Source organism: Microtus oregoni, unplaced genomic scaffold (assembly GCF_018167655.1).
Source record: "Microtus oregoni isolate MIOR12 unplaced genomic scaffold, Mior012 000086F_ref0000336, whole genome shotgun sequence".
Taxonomy (NCBI): domain Eukaryota; kingdom Metazoa; phylum Chordata; class Mammalia; order Rodentia; family Cricetidae; genus Microtus; species Microtus oregoni.
In genome coordinates, this window is record NW_024544552.1 from 3,193,867 (window position 1) to 3,216,472 (window position 22,606).

General features: G+C 44.1%; 1 protein-coding gene across 1 annotated transcript in view; it reads right to left on the minus strand.

Annotated features, from left to right (window-relative positions):
• Slamf1 (signaling lymphocytic activation molecule family member 1) overlaps positions 1-19,394 on the minus strand; it is a 33,823-nt gene extending 14,429 nt beyond the window's left edge. The window contains exons 1-3 of the mRNA XM_041643587.1: positions 19,169-19,394; positions 10,854-11,189; positions 8,499-8,789 (exon numbers count right to left, since the gene is read on the minus strand). Coding sequence (XP_041499521.1) covers positions 8,499-8,789; positions 10,854-11,189; positions 19,169-19,244 — 703 coding nt within the window. The 5' untranslated portion in view covers positions 19,245-19,394. The remainder of the gene's footprint in view (positions 1-8,498; positions 8,790-10,853; positions 11,190-19,168) is intronic.
• Between the last annotated feature and the right edge of the window lie 3,212 nt (positions 19,395-22,606).

The window sequence follows — 22,606 nt, forward strand, 5'->3', positions numbered from 1 at the left end:
AGACTCCCCGTGTGGTAACACCAGGCCTGTGTCGTCCCAGAATCTCAGGGGGATGAAATCAATGGGCTGCTTATACCTCATGACATAAATGGCCAGCTTCTGCCAGACACGAGGCAATCTGGCCATCAGCTTGAAAGATATTTTTAACAACTCTAATTTTTCTCTTTGCCTTTTAAAATATATATGAATATATTGGTGAATTTTTAAAAAATCAAACCATTTGTTTAAAAAATCTTAAAGGAGGGGCTGGAGAGATGGCTCAGAGGTTAAGAGCATTGCCTGCTCTTCCAAAGGTCCTGAGTTCAATTCCCAGCAACCACATGGTGGCTCACAACCATCTGTAATAGGGTCTGGTACCCTCTTCTGGCCTGCAGGCATACACACAGACAGAATATTGTATACGTAATAAATAAATAAATAAATAAATAAATAAATAAATAAATATTTTTAAAAAAATCTTAAAGGAACTATTTTGATGTTTAGTTTATCAAACCTACTCACTTCACATTGAGGAAACAAGTATACATGGCATTCTCGAAGATTCAGTGACACAACTGGGAAGGTGAGTGATGTAGATGCTGAGGTTTGTGACAGCCTCTGGAGATTGAGTCCCATGAGGAAAGTAGCCACTAATGCTGATGCCTGGGAGAGCTAAGGCCTTCAAGGTGGTCAACCCATTTCTTTGCCGTCTTCCTTCCGCTGTTTATTCTCCTTCCTGATGATGTTCCGGCTGTCCACCACCCCTGCTCACGCCCTTCGCCCAGGCCCCTCTTCCTTCCGCAGCGTCACCTTTCCTGAACATTCCAGCCTCACTCTGCCCTCTCCTGCAGACATCACATGTAGTTTATGTCATATAGGTTTGAACCTGTGTTTTCCCACCATTGTCTTTGCAATGCAAACCATTTTAACTGATGCTAATAGAAATCGGACAGGTGGATTCAACTCCATCTAATTAATAACGGTGTGGACTATTTAAAAACTGTGTGCCTCGGAGTCTTTCAGACCATTCAAGGCGTGTTTCATCACCAATAACATGAGCATAAAAATATTTAGTTCACAGTGTTGTTCTGATGAACCAAGACAACCATGTACATAAAGTGTTCAGAGCTACAGCTAAAAGTCATGACATGATCAATGAACATCACCTGTTTCCACTAGTCCCAGCTCCGCAGTGAACCTCTAGGAGGCCGGAGGTCACCTCTTGGCAGATATTCTTTTTCAGTACTTTCAGTCCTTGGCACATACATCCTCAGTAAGTTCTTAATGGTTGATTGGAACAAGAAAATGAGCTTGCTCTTAAGTACAAAAGTGTTCTTGTCATTGAAGCCCAGAGGTGCCACGTCCCATCCCGTTGTTTGCTTATGACTTAGTTTTCCTATCAGAGAAGCAGGCCCCAAGGTGCCTCTATTTAATGCTAGCCCCCTTGGTGCTATTTGCTAATCATGGTACTTATGTAGAAACTGTCAAGGACTTGAAGGCTCGAGGAATTCAGACAAATGTGGACACAGTGCTGCTTATTTAGCTTGTGTGTGTGTAGGGGGGGGCGGTCAGGTTACACACAGTTTCCAAAGTTTCTGGAAATATTCTCCTTGTGTTCCTCTGAGGCCTTGTTCCTATTGCTCTACCTGTTCTTCTCTTGTGTGAGGATCAATCCCTTCCTCAGTTTCTACACCAAGCAAAAGGAAGAGGGCAAAGCTCTACACCAAGAATACATGTGTTTCAGTCTTCTGTAGAGGATCTGAAGGGACTCAAGGAGAGACTCCATTGTGAGACAGGAGCTTCCATCCATCACCTGATAGGCTCAGACCTCTCTTTCTCTCTCCTCTCTCTGTCTCTTTCTCTGTGTCTTTCTCTCTCTCTCTCTCTCTCTCTCTCTCTCTCTCTCTCTCTCTGTCTCTCTTTCTTTCTCTCTCTCGGTTTTGATTTGTTTGTTTTATTTTGTTGAGAGGCTAGGCTGGCCAGAACCTGTGATGTAGTCTTGTGACCCTCCTCCCAGCTTCTCCAGTGACAGGATTAGAGGCCTGTGCCTACTCCCTCAGTTTCTCTGCTTCCATATGAACGATATCTTCCCCTTCCTCAGAGCATCCAAGTCACATCTATATTCCTTGGGGGAAAGTCTCATTGTCTGTCTTCTGGCAGCTATTAGAGCATGTCTTAAGTCCTATGTATCCTCCAAAGAGAAATTTTAGTAGTAGTCTCTTTCAAATGATGTTTTTTTCCATCTAGTAAATAGGAATCTCACTTAGGTTGGCATCTCTAAAGGTGCTCTCTGTGCCTATTATGTTCTTAAATACTCGTTCATTCCATCAGATGCAGGACGTGACGTCGTACCATATACAGTTGATGAACCTAAATTACTGGATATGAATGGATCTTAGAGAACTATCATGTCTTCTTCTGTTAAAAATGATCAGAGTGCTAAATACACGAAGGTCTCGGAAAGTATGCTAGGTCACTTCCTGAGTGCCCCGGGACAGTAGTGCCCAATGACCTACTTGACACAGCTTTGCAGTAACTGCACAAAGCTGGGAGAGTTGCTTGCCTGAAACACATCACCTGGGCTGCTGTTTCCAGACTGGAAGATCCCACTCTCTCTCCTTTTGTTCATTCGTGTAGTGAGGCCATTCAGGATGGTGGTTCTCAGAAATCAGATAAAACTGGCTTTTGGCTCCATCAGCCCTTCATCCACAGAGAAACATTACCTCAACTTTTTTTCTCTTTCTTTTCCCCCCCCTTTTTTTTTTTCTTTTGGATCAGAGTTATGATGCCCCCTCCTCCACCCCTTGTAGAAACCTCCTTCGAGACAGCTAATTGGGCTGACTGAAAACACCTATTCTATTTAGCGGCAACAGTACTTTGTATGACTGTCCATTCTCTAGTCCTACTAGCTGTGAGTTAACTGTAGGAAAACTGTTAGCTGTGAGAAAACCTGAACAGAGCCACACCTCCAAGGAAAAACGATGCTGGCCATCTTCTTTCCTTTTGTGTCTCTGAAAAAAATCTGTCGTCACAGCGACACAGAAGCTTCTCTCCCTTCCAGTCCTCAAATCATGTTGTTTAAAGAAGATAAAAAAGAAAACAAAACAGAACCCAATAAATAAATGTTGTTCATCCAGGAGCCTCAAAGATGCTCGCATAACGGTCTGAGAGTACCGGATCTCTTTCCTGCCTTTCATGTGGTTTTGTCAGCAAGGTTACCAGCATGGAGCAGGGCTCCTTGAAGAAGTCGGCAATCTTCAAGAGATGCCTTCTTAGTGGTAGTTTCCAGTGAGAAATGGGGGTGGGGAGAAGACACTAACAAGTCTGGGAACACCCGTAATTTTTGTTTTTATGGAACCCACACTTTTTGGGAACACTGTTTACACCAGCCTGTTCTCCCCAAATAGTGTAGTAGAGGGAACAAGAATGTGCCTGAGGCCATGTCTCCTGTTCTTTCATGGCCAGTACAACCTGGCTCTGGATACACAACTGCCCGGCTAATAACTGTATTTCCTAGCTTTCCTTGTATCGTGTTTGGCCTCATAATGAATTGGAGCTGATGAGAAGCATCTGAACTCTACCCTTTTGCCATTGCTGTCAGGGTGGCTAGCCGGGGAGCACACTGGAGAGGACCGTAGTCATGGAACATCTAGGTGACTATGAAAATGAGGCTTTGCTCGACTGGGGTGGGGGACACTCTGGAGCTCACGTGTCAGCCCTTTCTTCCACCGAGCCAGCATTCTACTAATTTCTTGAGAAAGTTTTCCCTTTGAGTGTGGGCTTCCAGGGGCATTCCCTTCTAGCTGAATTTTTAAGATTCTGAATCAACTGTCCTTGCACAGACACAATGCTTTCAAAACAGAGTGATTAAGGACAGCAGGAAGTCCCACACAGGATCTACTGTCAAACCACATTAATGTGCTTCACATGACCTAGATAAAAGACACTGTGGGGCCCTAGCACTTAGGCCTTGCATACGAGACTTCTTTATGATGGACACTGAAGATGCACGAAATTCTTAAATGGCAGCTGGAACTTGGATGATTATATGACTGAGAACCTAGACAGATGTCATCAAAACTTCTTTTCAAGGCACGCATGTGTCCATGCACGTATTTTCATCAATTAAAGTGAAAAACTGTCTTCAAAATGACTCTTCTGACTTACTGATGGCAATATCTGATGAACCCTCAGACTACCGCACAGTTTCGTTCCAGGGCGGAGGTTTCCCTTGGTACACACTATGTAAGGAGTCTTTGTCGCAGTAACAGTCGCTGCTTTGACTCAGGTCTCAGCACATTTTGACGGATTTCTGTCCTAAGGTCCTCCTATAACTCATATCTTTCTCTCTGTCTCCTGCTGACCCCAGTCTGTTCTCTACGCCACTGTATTTTCTCTTCGCAATGCAAAGACGGTGGAGCCGTTTCCCATCTAGAACCACCAATTCCTATCTCCCTATTACCTGCAAGGCGGTGGAGAATGTGGCCTGTGCCTTCTTCTCTGCTTCTCCCTCTGCTCAGGTTGCCTTTTGTCAGTGAGTCTGGGTAACTTCTGCTCATTGCTTGAATCCCCATCTTCGAGGAGCCAGTGCTGTTCATTCCCCCTCTTTTTTACCTTGCACACGCTTTGGTTTTATAACCTCCCCTCCATACCATGTGATCTAGGATCATTATCTATCTATTTACAGAATTCTCTCCTTCAGGACAAAGATTGCACTCTTTCTTTTTTATCTTTGTGTGCTCAGTCACTTGCATGATGCTGGAACATGGTAGATCCTCAATAGATGCTTTGTCAAAGCCAAAAAAGCACTTTTAAAATTAGCAACTTCCATTTGCAAACACAAAGTGATAGACCAGCGGCTTTCAGCTTGTGACCCCTTCACAGGGATCACCCAAGACCACGGGAAAACACAGACAGTTACATTGCAATTCATAACAGTAGCAAAATTACAGTTATGAAGTAGCAACAAAAATAATTTTATGGTCGGGGGTCACCACAACATGAGGAACTGTATTAAAAAGGGTCACAGAGTTAGGAAAGTTGAGAACCACTGTGATAGACCAATGAAAGTGGTTTTTCAGTAATTTAGGTAATTTCCTCTACAGCCCTGTGAAGAGAAAAGGTCATGCTGGAAATTGTCTGTATGTCTGGCTTGGATTTGGAGAAGACCTCCTCCATCTTTGGAGGTGGAGAAATCATTACTTGAACTATGCGTTAAATTGTGTTCTCTTAAAATCTATATTTGGACATCCTTAGGATGTGACTTCGATTGGATATGGGAGCTTTACAGAGATAATCAAGTTGCAACTAGGGTGTGAGTGTGGTGGTATGGTTTAATTACTACACCTACTCCCTCATATGTCGAAGCTCTAAGCCTCGCCAGGGTGATATTTGGGAACAAGCTGTTAAGAAGGTAATTAAGTTCAAATGAGGTCACTAGGACGGCTCTTATCTAACCTGACTCTTGTTCGTATCAAATGAGGGAAGGGAGAAAGGCACCAGGGATGCACAGACAGAGGAGAAACGCCATCTGCAAGTCAAGGAGAGGTCTCAAGAGAAATCAAACCAGACAACACCTTGATCTTGAGTTTCTGGACTCCAGGACATTGAGACAATAATTTCCAAGTTTATGACATCAATATCCCCAGAAAACTGAGACTCGCTAGCATCTCTTATTAATAGTTCTTGTTGACATACTCACAAGCTGAATCACAAATGTCACCTCTGGAAGGAACATCAGTAATTTACCCTTTGGTTTGCAGATGGTGAAACAGAGGCCTAAGAGAGGAAAGTGGCTGCCTCATGTCAAGTATCTTTACTGACCGGATGAGTGTCATGGTCCAGCCATGATGGGTTCGTACATTCCAGGGTAGGAGCATGTAGGTTAGAAATGCTAGGCAGAACAGAAAGAGATACAAAAGAAATAGAGACATAGGATCATACTGGGAGGGCAACTCAGTGAATACTGAATCTGCCTGCATTTATTTTTTATACACTTATATACCCCAATACAGAAGCGGGGAGCAAAAGACTGCTTTAACATGACACAAAGGATGACCAGAACAGTTACTTGCTTTAATACTTGAGACATCCAACCACTATTTTCTGGGTTAAGCATTCTGACTTTTTAGGCAGGATATACAGTGAATACACCCTAGACCAAGTATCCTGTAGGCAGCCTCTCCCTGGGTCAAGCCAATGATTTTAAAATAAAGGAGCAGCAATAGGCTTGAATTCTCTGACCTTTGGTCAGGGTGGAGCAGATCCACCTGTATGGGCCATCTTAATGTCCAAAACACCAAGTAACCACACCTTAGGTCAAGATACCCTGTTTGCAACCACTCCTGTTGTCAACAGCTTTGAAAGCGTGAAAACAAGCTCAAACTCTCTGACCTTTAATCAAGGTGAAACAGGCTCACAGCTGTGCCCTCCCCCCATGACCCGCAGACGAGGCCTTGATAGAGTTCTATTCAGAGCACCCTGTCTTGTCACTTCATGTCCCTCTGCACCTCACAGAAGCCTGCTGCTCACTTGGTCACACCAGTGTATATTTCATCCTCAGGGTGCCTTAAACAGGTAAAACTATCTTCAGTGTTCGTGTAGAATGTCCTGCTCTGACTGCTCTTAGGTGTAAGCTTCATGGATTCCCACGATTTTATTATGCACTAGTCAGAGGCTTGTCAAGCTGTCTTGGAGCATGAAAGGAATTCCCATCCCAGCATCCCTAGCATCCCATTTTGAGATAGGCCAAGGAAAAATGTGTTGCCTGCCCCTAAACAGGCTTTTACAACCAAAGAGAGCTGGGCTGGCATAATGGGTATTTCTCCCTCATCTTCAAGGAAAACAACTAGTTTTTTTTTATTATGATTTCTAAGGCATTTTAAGTGAATTCACTCTTCCAAGAATACCTATGAGAATTCCAGCACCAGACAGCCCAGTTCTCTCACTGGCTCTGTGTTTGACCTTACTCCAACCTTTTGATTTCTTTCTTCACTTCATCTGTAGGGTGAAGATGTTAGCACTATCTCCATCATCTGATGGCTGTGAGGGTTAGTGACTTGCCAAGTAGCCAGTGAACAGTCAAGGCCAAGCCATCACTTACAGATGAAAAAGTCTCAGAGAAAGTTGAGCTTTTTACTCCAATAATTAGAAAGAGCCCCTTAGGACCACATTCTGGAAGCTTCCCACTATACGGCACTGTTTTTTTTTTTTCCCAGGATGCCTGAATGACTGTGGGCAGAGAGATACCTGGAGAAGAGTCTACGCATTGTTTGTGGCCACGTTTAGAAAGTAGAGATGGCTGCCTCTTTCTGTGACACGACTACATTAAGTTCATAAAAAAAGAAGTCAAAGGAATATGTTGGGGTTCAGCAGGGGTATTTCCTCTCTGAGAGCCCTTTGGGGGTGGGGAGTCTCTATTACAGGAAGTACTATGCTCATAGCTTAACGTATGTACAGTCCCCTTCCTCTGTCCCTGTCCATCTGTGTGTCACACAGACACCAAGTCTGTGTAGGTGGGAGTCTAGGAGATGTCAGAGTGTAAGTAATGCCCTTCAGGGCTTTTCCTGAACCTTCCTGTGACAGAGGCACAGTAATGGCACAAGAAGGCAGTGGTCTATTCTGTTTCTTGGTGAGATGGGCTTACTTCATCATCTTTCTCTCCCAAAAGAACAACCATGCTTTCTACCTCGGAAAAGAGAAGACCTACTCCAAAGATTTAGGCATTAACTCCACTATTTGATGTTGAAGAAACTTGAGGAAGATACTTAAATTCTGTGAACTCCAAGTTCCTCCTATGTAAAACGAAGCTGGTAATAGCACCCACCGGACAAATGTATTGTGAGCCAAAGAGACGATAGAGTTAACAGTGACTCGCTCTTAAGGGAGTGCTACCATTTCATCACGGTTCCCTGGCTTCACGCTCTGGAACTCAGCTCACCTCTCACTCTGCTCCTCTGGTCCTCTCACTGGCTCTGGGATTCACAGCACAAGCCCCACCCTTACAGTCTGAACTTCATTATCAAACACACGTTTCGTGCTTGCATTTACAGCGCGTTGCTGCGGTGCAGAGATCGCGCATTGTACCAACTCCCTTCTCAGTAAGGGAAGTACTTACTGACGGCATAAAACTATCTCACCACAATGGAGCACGGCTTTGGGACTGAGCACTTGCAACCTGCTTTCTCCTTCCCAGACATCATTGCACGCTCATGACGATCCAGGGCAGAAGGCCTGGAAAAAGGTTTTCTCTTGGAAACCTGAGTTCTGGGTCTGATTCTGTTTTTTTTTTCTTCTCTGTTTGTTCCTCAACTGTGAACCAAATGGAATAGAATGCCACCTAGGGCTGACATGAAAGCACCTTTGTTGGATGCGCCTGGAGGCCTTGACAACATATAGGTAAGTGCCTACATACATTTAAGTGCCGTTGGCAAGGCTTGGCTATGGAAGTGGAGCTATTGGACCTGTTAGTATTGGATTTGCCACTGATGATGTGCCCAGGCTGCCCCCAGAGTACCCACCTGAGGATTCTCGCCTGCACTCCTGTGATAGGTCAAAGCTCTGAGAGCGACTGCTGACAGGGTTGCTTGCCGTGCAGTTGTAGATGCTGTCATGATCCTGGCTGCTAAGACTGATGTTCAGGAGGTGGGAGTGGTTGGCCAGGCTCAGCAGATGTTTGCCCGCCTCATTACTCCAACTGTAAGTCACATGATCGCCTTTCTTCACCGTGCAGACTACCGTCAAACTGCAGGTCCCATTCTCGTTCTCCTGGGTCTTGTTTAACACTTTAATCTCTGGAGTGGAGACCTGCTCTGTCAGGAGAAGGAACAAGGGAGCCATCACTGAAACACAACTCCTGGAACTCAATTTGACTTATTTGCCAAAACAATGCCTAGACAATTGGCATTTCCCCCTCACTGAGAAGTCTTAAGTGCAAGTTGTCTCTTGGAAAACTGCCACTCACAGCAACCCTCATGACTCTCTGCTCTTTCCAGGACCCTTGAGATAAGATAGAGAAGCATGTGGTATTTGGTTCCTTCCAGCTAATACTGTTAGGGTACTGCGTGCCTCATCGGACTGTTCTGTCGGTTCTGTCAGGAATAAGATGAGTTTTGATTGGCTTCAAGTACAACCTCCTAGAGTTGGAAGCATGAGCTTTCAGTGATAGGATTTCATCATGCCTGTGTGTGTGGTGTGTATGTATGTGTGTGGTATGCGTGGTGTGTGTGGTGTGTGTGTGTGGTGTGTGGTGTATATGGTATATGTGTTGTGTGTGTAGGTGGTGTGTGTATGGTGTATGTATGGTGTGTGTGGTGTATTTGTGGTGTGTGTGTGTGTGTGTGTGTGTGGAATGTGATGTGTGTGTGATGTGTGTGATGTATGTGGTGTGTGGTATGTATGGTATATGTGTGTGGTGTGTGTGGTGTATTTGTGGTTTGTGTGTATGTGTGTGTGTGTGTGTGTGTGTGTAGCAAGTGCTTGGTGGGTCTAAGGCACTGGTAGGTTTTCAATCATAGCAACAGGCCCTATTGATCTATACAATTCTAAAGCCATGAGACAGGCAAGGCAAAAAGGGAGGTCATGCTTGTTACAGCCACTATAAGACCAGCACATTGCTGGCATTTCATATTCATCTTTTTTAATTCTCTCAATAATCATAACTAAAAATAATTATTCCCATTTTGTGATGAGAAAACTGAGTCCCAGAGAAATGGCATGTCTTGTTCAACATTATGCAGTTTCTAAGTGGCCCAGGCTGAGATAAGCAGCTTAGTCAGATTCTGAAATCAGTCCAACCGCCTCTCTCAGCAAAGCGAGTCGTGGTGGCAGAGACCACAGTTCCCAAAGTATCCAACTGATAACATAAGGTTTGAAAAAGTCAGTAAACTTATAAAAACAAAGGGACAGATTATATGACATATGTGTTTTTTTAAAAAAAAAACACTTGGTGTACGGCCTCCGTGTACACAAAGCAGAGGGCTATGAGAATTCAGCTTTCTCTATTTGCAGAAGGGAAACAGTGGGGCAGGAGAGAGTCCAGATGTTTCTGTTTTAACTCTGGCTGTGGGCTTCTTATCCCATCCTTCGTGGTGCAAGAGATCCCTTTGAAAAGCCAGGGAAGCCCCACGAAGACATCAGGAAGCCTTGGGAAGCAGATGAGCCTCTGGGCCTAAGAGATAGGAATTCTAGCTGTCTTCAAGGACAGGAGCAGAGTTCTAGGGGCTAAGAAAAACACCGGACTCAGGTGATGTAGGTTCTACAATCCCTCAACTAAACAACTACATAACCAGATTCTGGTTCAAATGAGAAAAAAAAAAAAAAAAGGCGTTTCTTTCCTCACGTAGGTGGAAGCCTCCCCCAGGGCTCTGGGCTTGGTGACCTGTTGTGGGTGGAATGTCAGCTTTCTTTACTCAGAACTTCTACTTCAGCAAACATCCCACACAAGTGGCTAAGCACGTGCAAAACCACTTGCCCCTGGAGTCGGGGTCCCTGGCAATGAAGGAGAAGGTAGGTTTGTTCAGTTATGTTCAAACTTTGTACTTCTGGGCTTGATAGAAAAAAATCCTTTTATTAAAAACTTGGTATGCAAACTAAGCCCTGTAAGAGATAAAAGCCAGCCCTTCAGCTCCCACACAGTGGGTTCCCTTCCTTTCAAAACAGGAATCAAATCAGCCTCCACTGTTGTGCAGTTTGGGAGATAAACAAACAAACACACACACAAATGTCAGCCTGTCAAAGTGCTTCCCTTAAGCTTAAATACTCCTTGGACCAGATCTTTCAAGTTGCTTCCAATTTCAGACACTCTGCTTCTGAGAAAGGCCTAAAGTCTTCTGGGCCCTCCCTCCCGTGCAAAGTGTGAAAACTCCCATTTTTACCATAGAGCTTCAGCTGTATGCAGAATTGCTGAACTTGCACATTTTCCTCCAAACTCACGATGTACCATCCTTCACTCTCCCTCCTGTTTCCCAGGATCCCCAGGCTCAGGTTTTCCCGTTGAAACTGGTAGCCATTCTCCAGGTGCTCTAGAGAGTCCTCTTTATCGATATTAAAAGATACTATTTTCTTAGTGATTTTGCTTTCTAGAGACATTGTGGTTGCCTTCGTGACAAGGATGCGGATGCTTTTGTTAAAGCTCTCTTTCGTCAGGGGCAGCCATGTGGTGTCATTTCCCAACTGCTGGATAATCACTCGGCAGTTCATCAGACCTCCACCTGTGGGAAGGAAGGGACAGTAATTCCTTATGATGGAAGACCTGGAGAACACACGGTGTAGAGGGCAGAGAACGACAGGCTTGAGGCTCGCCTCTCCTCCCCAACTAGCTCGATACACCAGGCGGTGGTCTCTAAGAACAACCACCAGGATCCTAAGCATACCTTCAGTATTTCAAAGTGTCCATTGGAAATCCTAGACTTACTTACACCAGGGTCCTGCCAATTCAGATGTGACAGGGTAGGCACAGAATGCAGAAGTAGGTAAATGACTCCCCTGATGTCACAGAGTAAGTGGAAGTGCCGGGACAGGAATCCCAGTCTATAATTTCTCTGCCAAGGTCCTTCCCGGCACTCAGTATGCAGGGTGAAGAGTGGGTAACAGTAAAAGGAGCCCAGAGGACCAGAGTTCCAGAAACACCAGTCAAGTGATAAGCAGAGAAGGGTCTGAGGACTACGGAATGGGAGGTTGTGCACTTCGTGTCCAAACTGGAATCCTAGTTCTCCAAAAATCCCTGAGATAATTAATAATGGTAATGGTAAGAGATTATTTTATTTCCCTTTTGAAAAAGAGCTGAACCAACAAAAATGGGAGGGGTGTAAAAAAAAGCCACAAAAACCAAAATAAGGGATACTAGTGCTGACTATTTAATATCTCCGCTGTGCTCAAACCCACAGCCTGCCTTCTGCCTCCCCTCGCAGGGGTGACCGCCCTTTCTGTTTCACTGAAAAAATATAGAAGAAATGGAAAGCAAATTTCAATCTATGGAAATCCCAGTTGATCTATCTCCCTGGAGGAATGACCTGTGTTCCCATCCAAGGTTAGTCTCACCCCTCAAGGACCACTCCTGTGCTTCCAAGTTTTGCCTCTGTAATCCGTGCCCCCTGCATTATCAGCTGCCTTCTGGATTTCTTTCACCAACTCAAACATACGAACACTTAATTGCCCTCATTAAAAAAAAAATTCTCCTCTGATCCCAGGATCATCTTCAGCCACTTGGCCATTTCATTTTCTTTTGGAAGGTTCTTGCCTGCCTGTTTATGTTTTCTGCTTTTACTTCTTGGTCCAGTTTCCCCCATGCCCACTCCAAACAAGTATTCTTCTCCAAATCTCATTGAATCTCACTCATCAAGATTAGTCTGTTGAGCTCAATTAATTCTCCATCATCGTCTTAAGTGTTTCTCAGGAACATTCGACATAGTTCATCTTCCCTCCTTTGAACACTGCCTGCATTGGTCCCCAAGATACTACACTTCCCTGACTTGCAACTTTGCTCTTTTATCATTCTTAGTTTTCTTGGGGGAAACTTCTGTTTTTTTCAGATATCTAAATATCAGACTATGCCTGGGCTCAGGCTTCCTTCTCTCCCTTATTTACACCTATTCAACTTCTCATGTCGCTGCACAGTTTGATGTATCTCGACAGTATTAACAGTTGCGAATTGTGACTAATCTGCTCACTGCCTAATATCTACTGCCTACATAGATGTGTGCTTAGAGGTTTAGATGGCATCTGACTTTAGCAAAGAACTTTCTGCTCAAGCATGACCATTTGTCCAGTTTCTCAGGCCAGAACATTGGAGAGTTCTTGAGTCTGCCCTTTGTCACACTCCACATTTGGTCTTGACAGACCACCCTGCTAGTTCTAATTTCCATGTGGGTCTGACATAGAAGCACTCCCCATGCCATTCCTTTTTACCACCGCCATCACAGGTCCAGCTGCTACCCCTTTCTCCCAACTAATTTCTCAGCATTTGTACCATAGACAGAGAGATTCTTTAAAACCACGTCTAATTTATTTTCTTTTCTTCTATCACTTTTAATCTTCCAGGGCTTTCTAGCACTCATAAGTTCACAGTTTCTGACTCTGCTCACTGAAAACCCCGTGTTGCTCCTAACCCATCCCCCTCTCACTCTCTGGTTTTCACAGCGCTATGATCAGGTAACTTCCCGTTCCTTGACCTCATCAAGAACATTACTGCCTCTGGGACTTGGTATGTGCTGCTTCTCTCTGGAAAGCTCTTCCCTTATGTACCAGAACAGCTCAGCTCCTCACTTGATTTTGGGTGCCTGCTCAGAGGATTCTTTCTTTGGAGAGGCCTCCTCTGACAGAGTACCAGGATAGCCCCCCTGCCCATTGCTCTTGCTATTGCTGCCGGGTGTTTCAGTGCCCGTTCGTTCATTTTATTGCTATCTGCCCCACTTGAATACAGTCTTCTCCAGAGAAAGAATCTTTCTCCACTGTGTATATCTGACAGCCTGACACAGTGCTTGGCACAGAAAGACTCTGAAATATCTGTTTGAATGACAAGGAAGGTCATATTACCCTGGCAGACCTCTTAACTTAGCCTAATATGTATATAACTGAATTTAACCATGAGTTACTGTTCATGATAGGAGCACATGACTCAATGAGCATAGATTGTTCTAGCTGATAAGAGATTCAAAAGGGTAAAATAAAAACACCTGCTTCTGCGACAGGTCGATCTAGAAGAGACCCCCTCTCAATTGTGGTAAAGCTGAGCTACTGGAAAATTGGGTAAATCGGCTAAAATTGTCTTGACATCAATGTGCTCTGAAATCCCTACACTGCCTGCTAAATGGCCCAGCGCACATTAATTAAAGACTAGTGATGTGGGGGTGGGGAAGAAGACACAGTCAACATGGGCTAAAGTCAGGATGAGAATGGTTGATGCATGGTTGCTAAAGGAAAGTAGGTTAGGTGACAAGGGAGTTGGTCTTTGGGGCATTGCTAATATTTCCTCTAACAACAGAGTGTTCGCCCTGTTGCTCAGTTAGATGAACTGGGGTTGCTTAGTGCTGCTTTTACAGGGGTATGTTGGGAAGCTCATTGGACTTCCTTCCGGCCACACTGAGAAATGCCTGGCAACTCCAGACAACACAGCTAGTCTGATGCTTCACACCTGAACTGTAAAAATGTACCCAGAGTAGTGATGTCCTGAATCCTAAATATATGAACAGCAAAGAGGGAAGACTGAGAGCCGTCCATGGACCTTTGAATGTATGTCCATTTCGGGGGAAGAGATCCTAAATGCTACTTCTGAAAGAGATATGAGATTTTAAAAAAACAGAATTGCTACCATACTGTTGACATTTTAAACTAATTTTGATATGGAGAAGAAGGGGAAAATGGGGAAATTTACCCTTAAGATCGTTGCTGATACTTCACTCTCCAAATGCCTCCTATACAACCTTTCCTATCATATGACCTGGTAGGGTTATGTGTGTGTGTGTGTTTTCAGAATACAGAAGTGGTAGAAAGAAGAGAAAAGTAGGGTAAGGCCGAAGTAGAAAGTAGCCAAATAAATGAAGAAGGTAAGAGGAGAGAGGGTTAAAGGAAAGAAACGGGGCAGATGAAGACAGACTTCATGATTTGCATGCACAATGAGTGGAACCAAAATGTCACCAGGAGACCCTAATACCCAAACACACAGAGAATAATGATGTAATTGCTCCCATGACTGCTGAGTCTGGAGGGTGCTTGAGGTCATCCCCGCCTCACGCAAGTGGAAACACAGTGGGGCTGTAGAACCTTTCACGTCGAGTCTCTGTTCCTGAAACATCCTACTGCCTGATGAAGGTTTTCCAGCGAGCCTGTGATTCAGTCAGTCCTGTTTACTAGAAGAGGCTGGGAGGAAACATTTGTCTCTTCACACCGACTCACTTTCCTTCATGGGTAACTCTGCTTTGATGGTGGAGTGATTCACATAGGCAGGTGAACCGTGGCCTGAAATTTGCAGGATTTAGCTAACCCATTCACAAGGTGGGATTCTACCCCAGAACTTTATTTTTTTGACTTTATTCTGATATTTTATAGATGTTTTTAGCATCTTGCTACATTCTTTTTCTTTTCTTCTTTCTTTCTTTCTCTTTTTTTTTGTATAAAAGAGACAGGCTTTGCAGTTCTATCTATAAATGCAGACTCAGAAAGGAAAAAAAATAGCTTGTCGAAGGTTTGATTTTAAGCCTAGATATCAGGTAAATCTCCCTATCCCACGGTGCTGAGAGTGCTGGGGCTTTGTGGCTCAGACTATCAGCACCTATCATTTCTCAGCCTGAAAGTCTAGACCACCCTTTGCCCGACCAGTTCCTTCCACCCTTCAGGTCTTCACCTTGACTCCTTTTAATGAGGGAAGACCTCCTGGACTTGGGGCTTCGGGTAGCTTTCCCACCACATGCTTCCATCTCACTTTGCATCACCCCTTCACGCAGATTTAACTAGTTTTAACTGCATGACAGTTTTAGCAAGTTTAGCACTTGTCATCCTCACACACTTAGAATCTTTCCAGAGCAGGGATTATATCTTTAATTTACTGTGGTGTTTAAGAGGTACCTGGGACATAGTGGAAGCCCAGAAAATCCTTGTTGTCAAAGTGAATGAATAAAATGAAGTGGGCTGAATGAATGAATGACAAGATGAGTCTAAGTGCTTCTCTTTCCACAATCAAAATGAAATCCATTTCATCTCTGTAGCACCCCCATGTGGGAGGAGAGACAGGATTTGTCTCCACTTTCCAGGTGAGGATTTAGAAGCTCCTCAGTCACACACTGCTGCCTTTGGGCTATGACAGACCCATTGCCATTCCCCCAAGCACTTGAATCTCTCTAGCTCTGTGTTTGGATCTCTGTCTAAAACACTCTTCCCAAACCCTAGTAGAAACTAACCTCTCTATTTGAAAGAGAACGCAAAAACTAGCAGGAGTGTTGTCTGCAGCAAGGATTATAGAAAGAAGGCGTCTTCATTCTAATCTCTTTTGTTCTGTTGAAGTTGTAGGGACACACATGCAATTGCAACTCTTGCCTAAATAAACGGAAGGGTTCAAACAAAAACCTGTATGCTAAAAACAGTGCAGATTTCACTTCGTATATGTGCTTTCTACATTCTCCTGTAACCTGCTGATTCCTCTCACCTTTTGACATTTGCTATGCTTCAGATAGTTTTAATTCAACACATACCCTTTAATTATAGATATTGTATTCTAGTTTTCCTCTCGGGACCTAAATACACTGTATCATTCTTCCCACTTCTCAAACAGAAGTTTATCCGGTTTCATTCCCTGACATATAGAATATACAGAGACTGTTAATCTACTCTGCTTATCTTTCCTCATTTATAAAGTTGTAATAGTACTAATGACGGTGATGATAATCTCACTGTTGGTGATGGTGGTGGGTTGGTGTGATACTTCAATGATAAAACGCTTAGCATAATGTCTTGTATAAAGCAAGTGTGTAGTATTTTCTACTATTATTCATTCAACAATAATTTTTAAGTGGGCTTTCACATACTGAGCATCATGTCAGGTGCCTGTCAGAGGCTGTGATTGCTCATTTTCCTCTTCCCCCTACACCTTGTCTGGTAGTGTCAGATACACTCAGTAGATCAGTGCTGAAGAGAATCTTTAAAAGTCAGTCTATAAATAACTGAATCCCTTTTGCTTTGAACTCTGTTTCAATGTTACAGATAAAGAAAGGTGAGGTTTTATATCATGGAATTAATTTTTTTGAAGAAATATTTAGATCCATAAACTGGCATGGAATAGCTGTATTAGGTTGGGTCAAGCCTAGAACCCAGGCATTTGTTCCTTATCTCTTACTCAACATGTATGGAGGATGTGGGAAAGACCTACATGGAAGACAAAAGCACCTTATTTTGGGAGCATCATCAATCATGATTCATATATCCCCATAGTGGCCAATACTGACAACGAGACTATGCAAATACAGGGTAAGGGGTGTAAGCAATCTCTGTTCAACATGGATATGACCCAAAATTGCTCTATAAATGAGGTATAGTTTGAGAAATTATTGATACATTGAAGGATCTGAGACAACTGATTTCTAGATACGATGTGACTGCGTATTTGGTCCTTGGTGTGGATTCTTCCGAACATGAACTTGGCATTTGTATCCAATTCAAGCATTCATGGAAACATTAGGCACGTGGTATGAAAATGTCTGTGAATTGGAGTTAATGGCCCATGTAGATGAGAATCATAATGTTCTGGCAGGAATGATGAGGGGGAGAGCAGTATCAGAGATCAACAAAAAAGATATTGTTAGAAAAATTAATGTGCACAACGAAGAATAAACCTGGGGCTGGCTTTGCAGAAACCACAGCCTGGGCTCTCTCCATTGTAAAGACTATAAGGCTTCCCGAGAGCCTAATAAATACTAACATTGTGACACACGCACAATATATCTGTCTTCTTTAAGGGAAAGAAATTAAAAACGACTCCCGGAAAACTATAGAAGAAAAAGGCAGAAAAGTTTACCTTGCAGTTATTTACCCGAATACTCTTTGCTATGGCTCTTGAATATAAGTCAAGATGCTATATAGACGTTGTATAAAATAAGCAGGCGATGTTCGATGTGGATGAAGAAGTCATTTGGGAGAATTTGTTATACCCGGGAAGGGACATGTGGGCTTTTTGCTTTCTACAGTTCTCACTGGGGACTGAAAATTGAGCTGGAATGAGAAGGTGCTGATTTTTACAAGAGTCAAGTGTCTTCGCTGGGTTGCTCTGACACGACTGATCTGTCTCATTTGCAAAACACTTCTATTTGAGTTTTATTGGGGTTTCACAAAAGAGTACACATTTAAAAATAGAAGACTGACAAAAATTGAACCACTTTTAGAAGACGGAATGGAAGGAAAGAATAGTTGTCAAGTGTGGTGACATGTATGTGTTCTGGGACTGGACTGCCACTCACCAATAAGTGAGCTCTCACCCTTCAGCAGCGCATTGGTTAGCAACACCTGAGCTGTCACAGGCAAGGCTATCCAAGCAGAAAAGCAAATATTCATCCCATAGTTATTAGTCACCAAGTATGGTGGGGTTCAGATAGGATACAGCGAGGAAGGCTTAGCTCTACCTACAGAGATGCTTGGTTTGGTGATCTAAGCTCTCAAAATGAGTCTAAGCAAGGGCCCCCTCATCTGAGACTTGAACAAGAGCCTCCACTTACAGCACCCCCACATCCCTGGCACATGCCAGGGCTTTTCTTAGAAAAGTCCATAATGGATTTGCAGTTATGAAAATGCCAAGACCAAAATACTAAGGCCAAACGCTTTAGGCCTCAGGATTTTCCCATCCCTTCCCTAAAGCCATCCCCATGCCAGGCTGTCTCCCACAGTCTGATCACATCCTAACATGGGGTTGCCCATTCCACTCACATGGTCAGTCCAGTATCCCTCTTAGCTCTGGTGCTCCCAATACCTCTCCTTATAGCTTCTACCCACTCAGCAGGAAACAGTGTCTCGCCTTGGAAAGAATCAGCGGGATGGGAGAGAAGTCTGACTCCTTTAACTTAGCTGTCCACTGGGCCCCACTGCAGGAGCTTCTTTGACCAGAAGTTTCTCGATTTGCATATAACCAGCCCTGGGCTCCAAAACTCCCAACCTCTTCCCTTCTTGCTGCTTTGGAATCATCTCTTATAGGAAAGTGTGACCACACTTCAGCCGCTGACTCTGTCAGCCCGAGGTCTGAGGTTTCTCACCTCTACCTGTTTCCCTCTGCCACCATCGCTCTACGCTGGACCATGTTCTCTTTTGTCTGCTGGTGTATGTGTGAGAATCACAGCAGGGATGGAGGACAAGTCTTCCAGAGTTCTATTCCCTAGCCTGTGTCTTTGCCAGAAGAGTACCCACCCCAAATCAGCCACTCAGAACTTCAGCCTGAGTCCCTTACACCAAGAGGCTGATTATGGATATAGCCGGTGACTTTGGCTTCTGGTTTCCTTAGAAACTAGTGCCAGTGGGGCTAATCCTTGGAACTGGAGGCTCAAGGAACACACAAGTTTCTTCCTCTTTGAAAGACACAGTAGAAACCCAGAGGTACTCCTTAAGGAAGAGGCAACTGAACTGCACTCCCCATCCTATGTCTCCTCTATCCCCGAAGCTCTGTTGATTCCAAATTGCTAAACACAGGACTCAACCCCTTAAACAAATGGACACTCACCTGTTCCGTAGCTCAATCCAAAAGCCAGAGAAAGAAGCAGAAGTATGCCCAAGGAGAGGGACCTGTTGGGCTCCATTAGCCGGCCAAGAGAGGGACGCGGTGCCTGTCTGGGAGCCGGGCAGTTGCTCGTGGTTGCCCCGGTGGAGGCTCTGATCAGATTGTGCTGCCTCTGCTGTCAACTCTACACATCAGGAACCACCGAGTTCCTGAGCCAGCTTCCTGTCTTAACTAAGCGGGTTTTTTCTTCTTCTTTTTTTTTTTTTTTTTTTTTTTTTTTGCTTGAGTCTCAAGGATTGCTCATATCTGATCAGGCTTAAATCACTTCGTTGTTCTTGAGAAACCTGTCAGGTGTCTGGACCTCTGGGAGCCAGGAAAGGAGCTGTGTAGTCACTTCAGTCAAACTCTGGTTTGGGGCAGAAATGTGATCCCTCCCCACCCTCCTTTTTCTAAACTGTTTCCAGGAAATGGGTGTCACAAGTTCTCTGAGTAGATCTGACTGGTAACTCTTCTTGGGTCCTAAGGAAAGAGACTTTAGGCAGACTACCTACAGATGAGATAATTCAGAGCTCAAGTTCTGTAATTAGCCTTCAATGAGATAATAGATCTTCTGTGTCCCACAGCCTCATTGAACACCCCTGCAAGTCAAACCGGGAGCTACAGTCACAGACTGATGGGGTAGGCAGTAGTGAACCAGAGCGAGTTTTAGGACAGGCTCCAAAACTATAGAGAAACCCTGTCTTAAAAAAACAAAGGGGGGGGGGTGGTGGAGAAGAGTGGACCACTGGCTAACAGCCAATTTCTCTGATGAGCACAATGTGACAGGATCAAGCTAGTTCGTTGCTGTCTTCAATTTAGAGCTTACGTATAAGTTTCTGCTATGAAAGAACTTACTGTATGAACAGAACACAAGGAGATTTTGAAAGATGAGTGTGTGTGTGTGTGTGTGTGTGTATGTGTGTGTGTGTGTGTATGTGTGTGTGTGTGTGTGCCTGACACAGTTGTACATGCGGAGGTCTAAGAACAATCCTTAGGAATCAGTTCTCTCCTTCCATTATGTGAGCTCCAAGCCTGGACAAGTGCCCTTATCCACTGAGCCATCTCGCTGGTCCTCAGGCATCATGATGCTTTTAGAATCCATTGTCACAATCACAGTGCTCTACTCTTGGCCTCTCTGAAGGCCTGAGGGTAGAAAGAGCTGGGGAATAGAGGAAAAGTGGTCCTTTGCTCTCTTTGCTTTCCCCCTCTCCTCCAGTACGCCAACTTAGCAGTGGCGAATTAGGTACGGCACGTTCCCAGCTCGACACTGAGTGTCATCACTGAGGAAGCTAGATAGAAATCAACCACATGTGAAATTGATACCGTAGAAATCAGCAAATGACATGGATTAGTTTCCTTCCTTCTTTTCCTCCTTTTCCATTTTTCTTGTTTTTTGTTTGTTTTGGTTTGGTTTTTGAGACAGGATCTTACTATATAGTTCTGGCTGACCTGGAACTCACTATGTAGACCAGGCTGGTCTCAAATTTACCTAGTTCTGCTTCTTGAGGGCTGAGATTAAAGGTGTGCACCACGACACCTGGCCATTAAATCAGAGTTTTCAAAAATGATCTTGGTCCTTGAGTTGCACAGCTACTGGGATGTGTGCTCCATCCGTGTGCTTCTGCCAAGCCCTGCCTCCTCTTCAAATGTTTGCTTCATGTTTACTTCATCCTTCCAGAATGAACCTTCTTCTTCTTTCTTAAAAAAAATTATTAGTTCTTTGTGAACTTTTTTTAAAATCATATTTGTGCTTCCTCATTCTTCCAAGGACATTCACCCAACTTTGCATCCTTTCTTCTTCAACCCATTGAAACCATTTTGTGCTGCTCAAACATTCTTGGGTAAGTGGTCTTCCACTGGAACCTGGTTGATTTACCAGGGACAACAGTCTCAGAGAAGATTGTCCCTCCCTCTTCCAGAAGCTGACAACTGTTAACACGTCCATGGCTAGTGGTGGGATTTTGTGCCCCGCTCTCGTCTCCTAGTTGAGACTTGGTCTTGCCTGCATTTGCACAGATTCTATGTATGATGCTATAATCCCTATGAGTTCGTACGTGCAGCTGCCCTCTGTGTCTCAAAGACAGATTCCTTGCTGTTGTTTAGCACCTCTGGCTCTTACACTCTTTCCTCAGGAAGCTAATAAGGTCTTGGGCAATGTGTTGGTAGAAAATGACACCCCAACAGGCTCATTATTTGAAAGGAGTGACATTATTTGAAAGGATTAGAACATGTGGCCTTGCTGGAGAAAGTGTGTTTGAGGTTTCAGAAGCTCAGGTGGCTCACTCTGTCTTCCTGCTGCCTGCCAGTCTGGAAGAAGAACTCTCGGCTCCTTCTCTAGCACCATGACTGCCTGCATGCCTCTCTGCTCTCTGCTGTGATGATAATGGACTAAACCTCTGAACCTATAAGACAGTCCCAATTAAATGTTTTCCTTTATAAGAACTGCCATGCTCATGGTGTCTCTTCACGGCAATAGAAATCATAATTAAGATAGGCAATGTGGCTAATTCCAAGTTTTCCAGATTTTTGCAGCTCTGTGCAGAGCAACTCCTTTCAGTGGTAGGGCGCACACGCGAGAGATCCAACCAATGTGGAAAGACACACAGTTGGGGACACCTTGTATTCACAAAACCACTTTTCTGAAGCCAACACATTTACTATGTTATTTTATCCTCACGACAGTCTTGGGAGCAGACAGAGCTAGGGTATAAAACTGGATCTAGGCCAAACCCAAATATCCAGACTCTAGGTAAAGGGTGTTTTCTCCTTTTCTGGAGTATACTTATTATTCTTTGAAGATTTAAGAAGTTAGAAAGGAAAGAAATGCCACTAACTGAAGTCCCTGCAGGTTCAGGGCCTCCATATTTGTTATTCCATATAATAATAAGAAGCAGGTATGATTTTCCTATTTTATAGATGGAGGTCTAAGTGTTGTTACACATGCACATACAGACACACACATACACACACACACACACACACACACACGAGAGAGAGAGAGACAGAGACAGAGAAGCAGACAGAGAGAGACAGACAGACAGAGTGAGACAGACAGAGAGAGAGAGAGACAGATTGAGATGAGAGATCCTGGATCATCTAATTCTACATCTATGCTTTCTCTATTCACCGATACCATTTTCAGTAGAGTACGCTAGGCAGGAATGGGCTAGTCAATCTTTGGGATCATGATGGTCAATAACTTATTGTCTATTGAATATGTCTTCTAGTAAGAACAGCAGGAGAATCCTGGGAATGTATGGTTTCCCATTTCTAGACTCCCTTGTCTGTGGTACAGCATCACTTCCTTCCCTTTGGTTACACGATGCCTTACCCCCAAAACAAGGAGGACTGTACAGAGAACGGCTTCTCCCACAATTAAAATGAGCTTTGCAATGAGGTCAT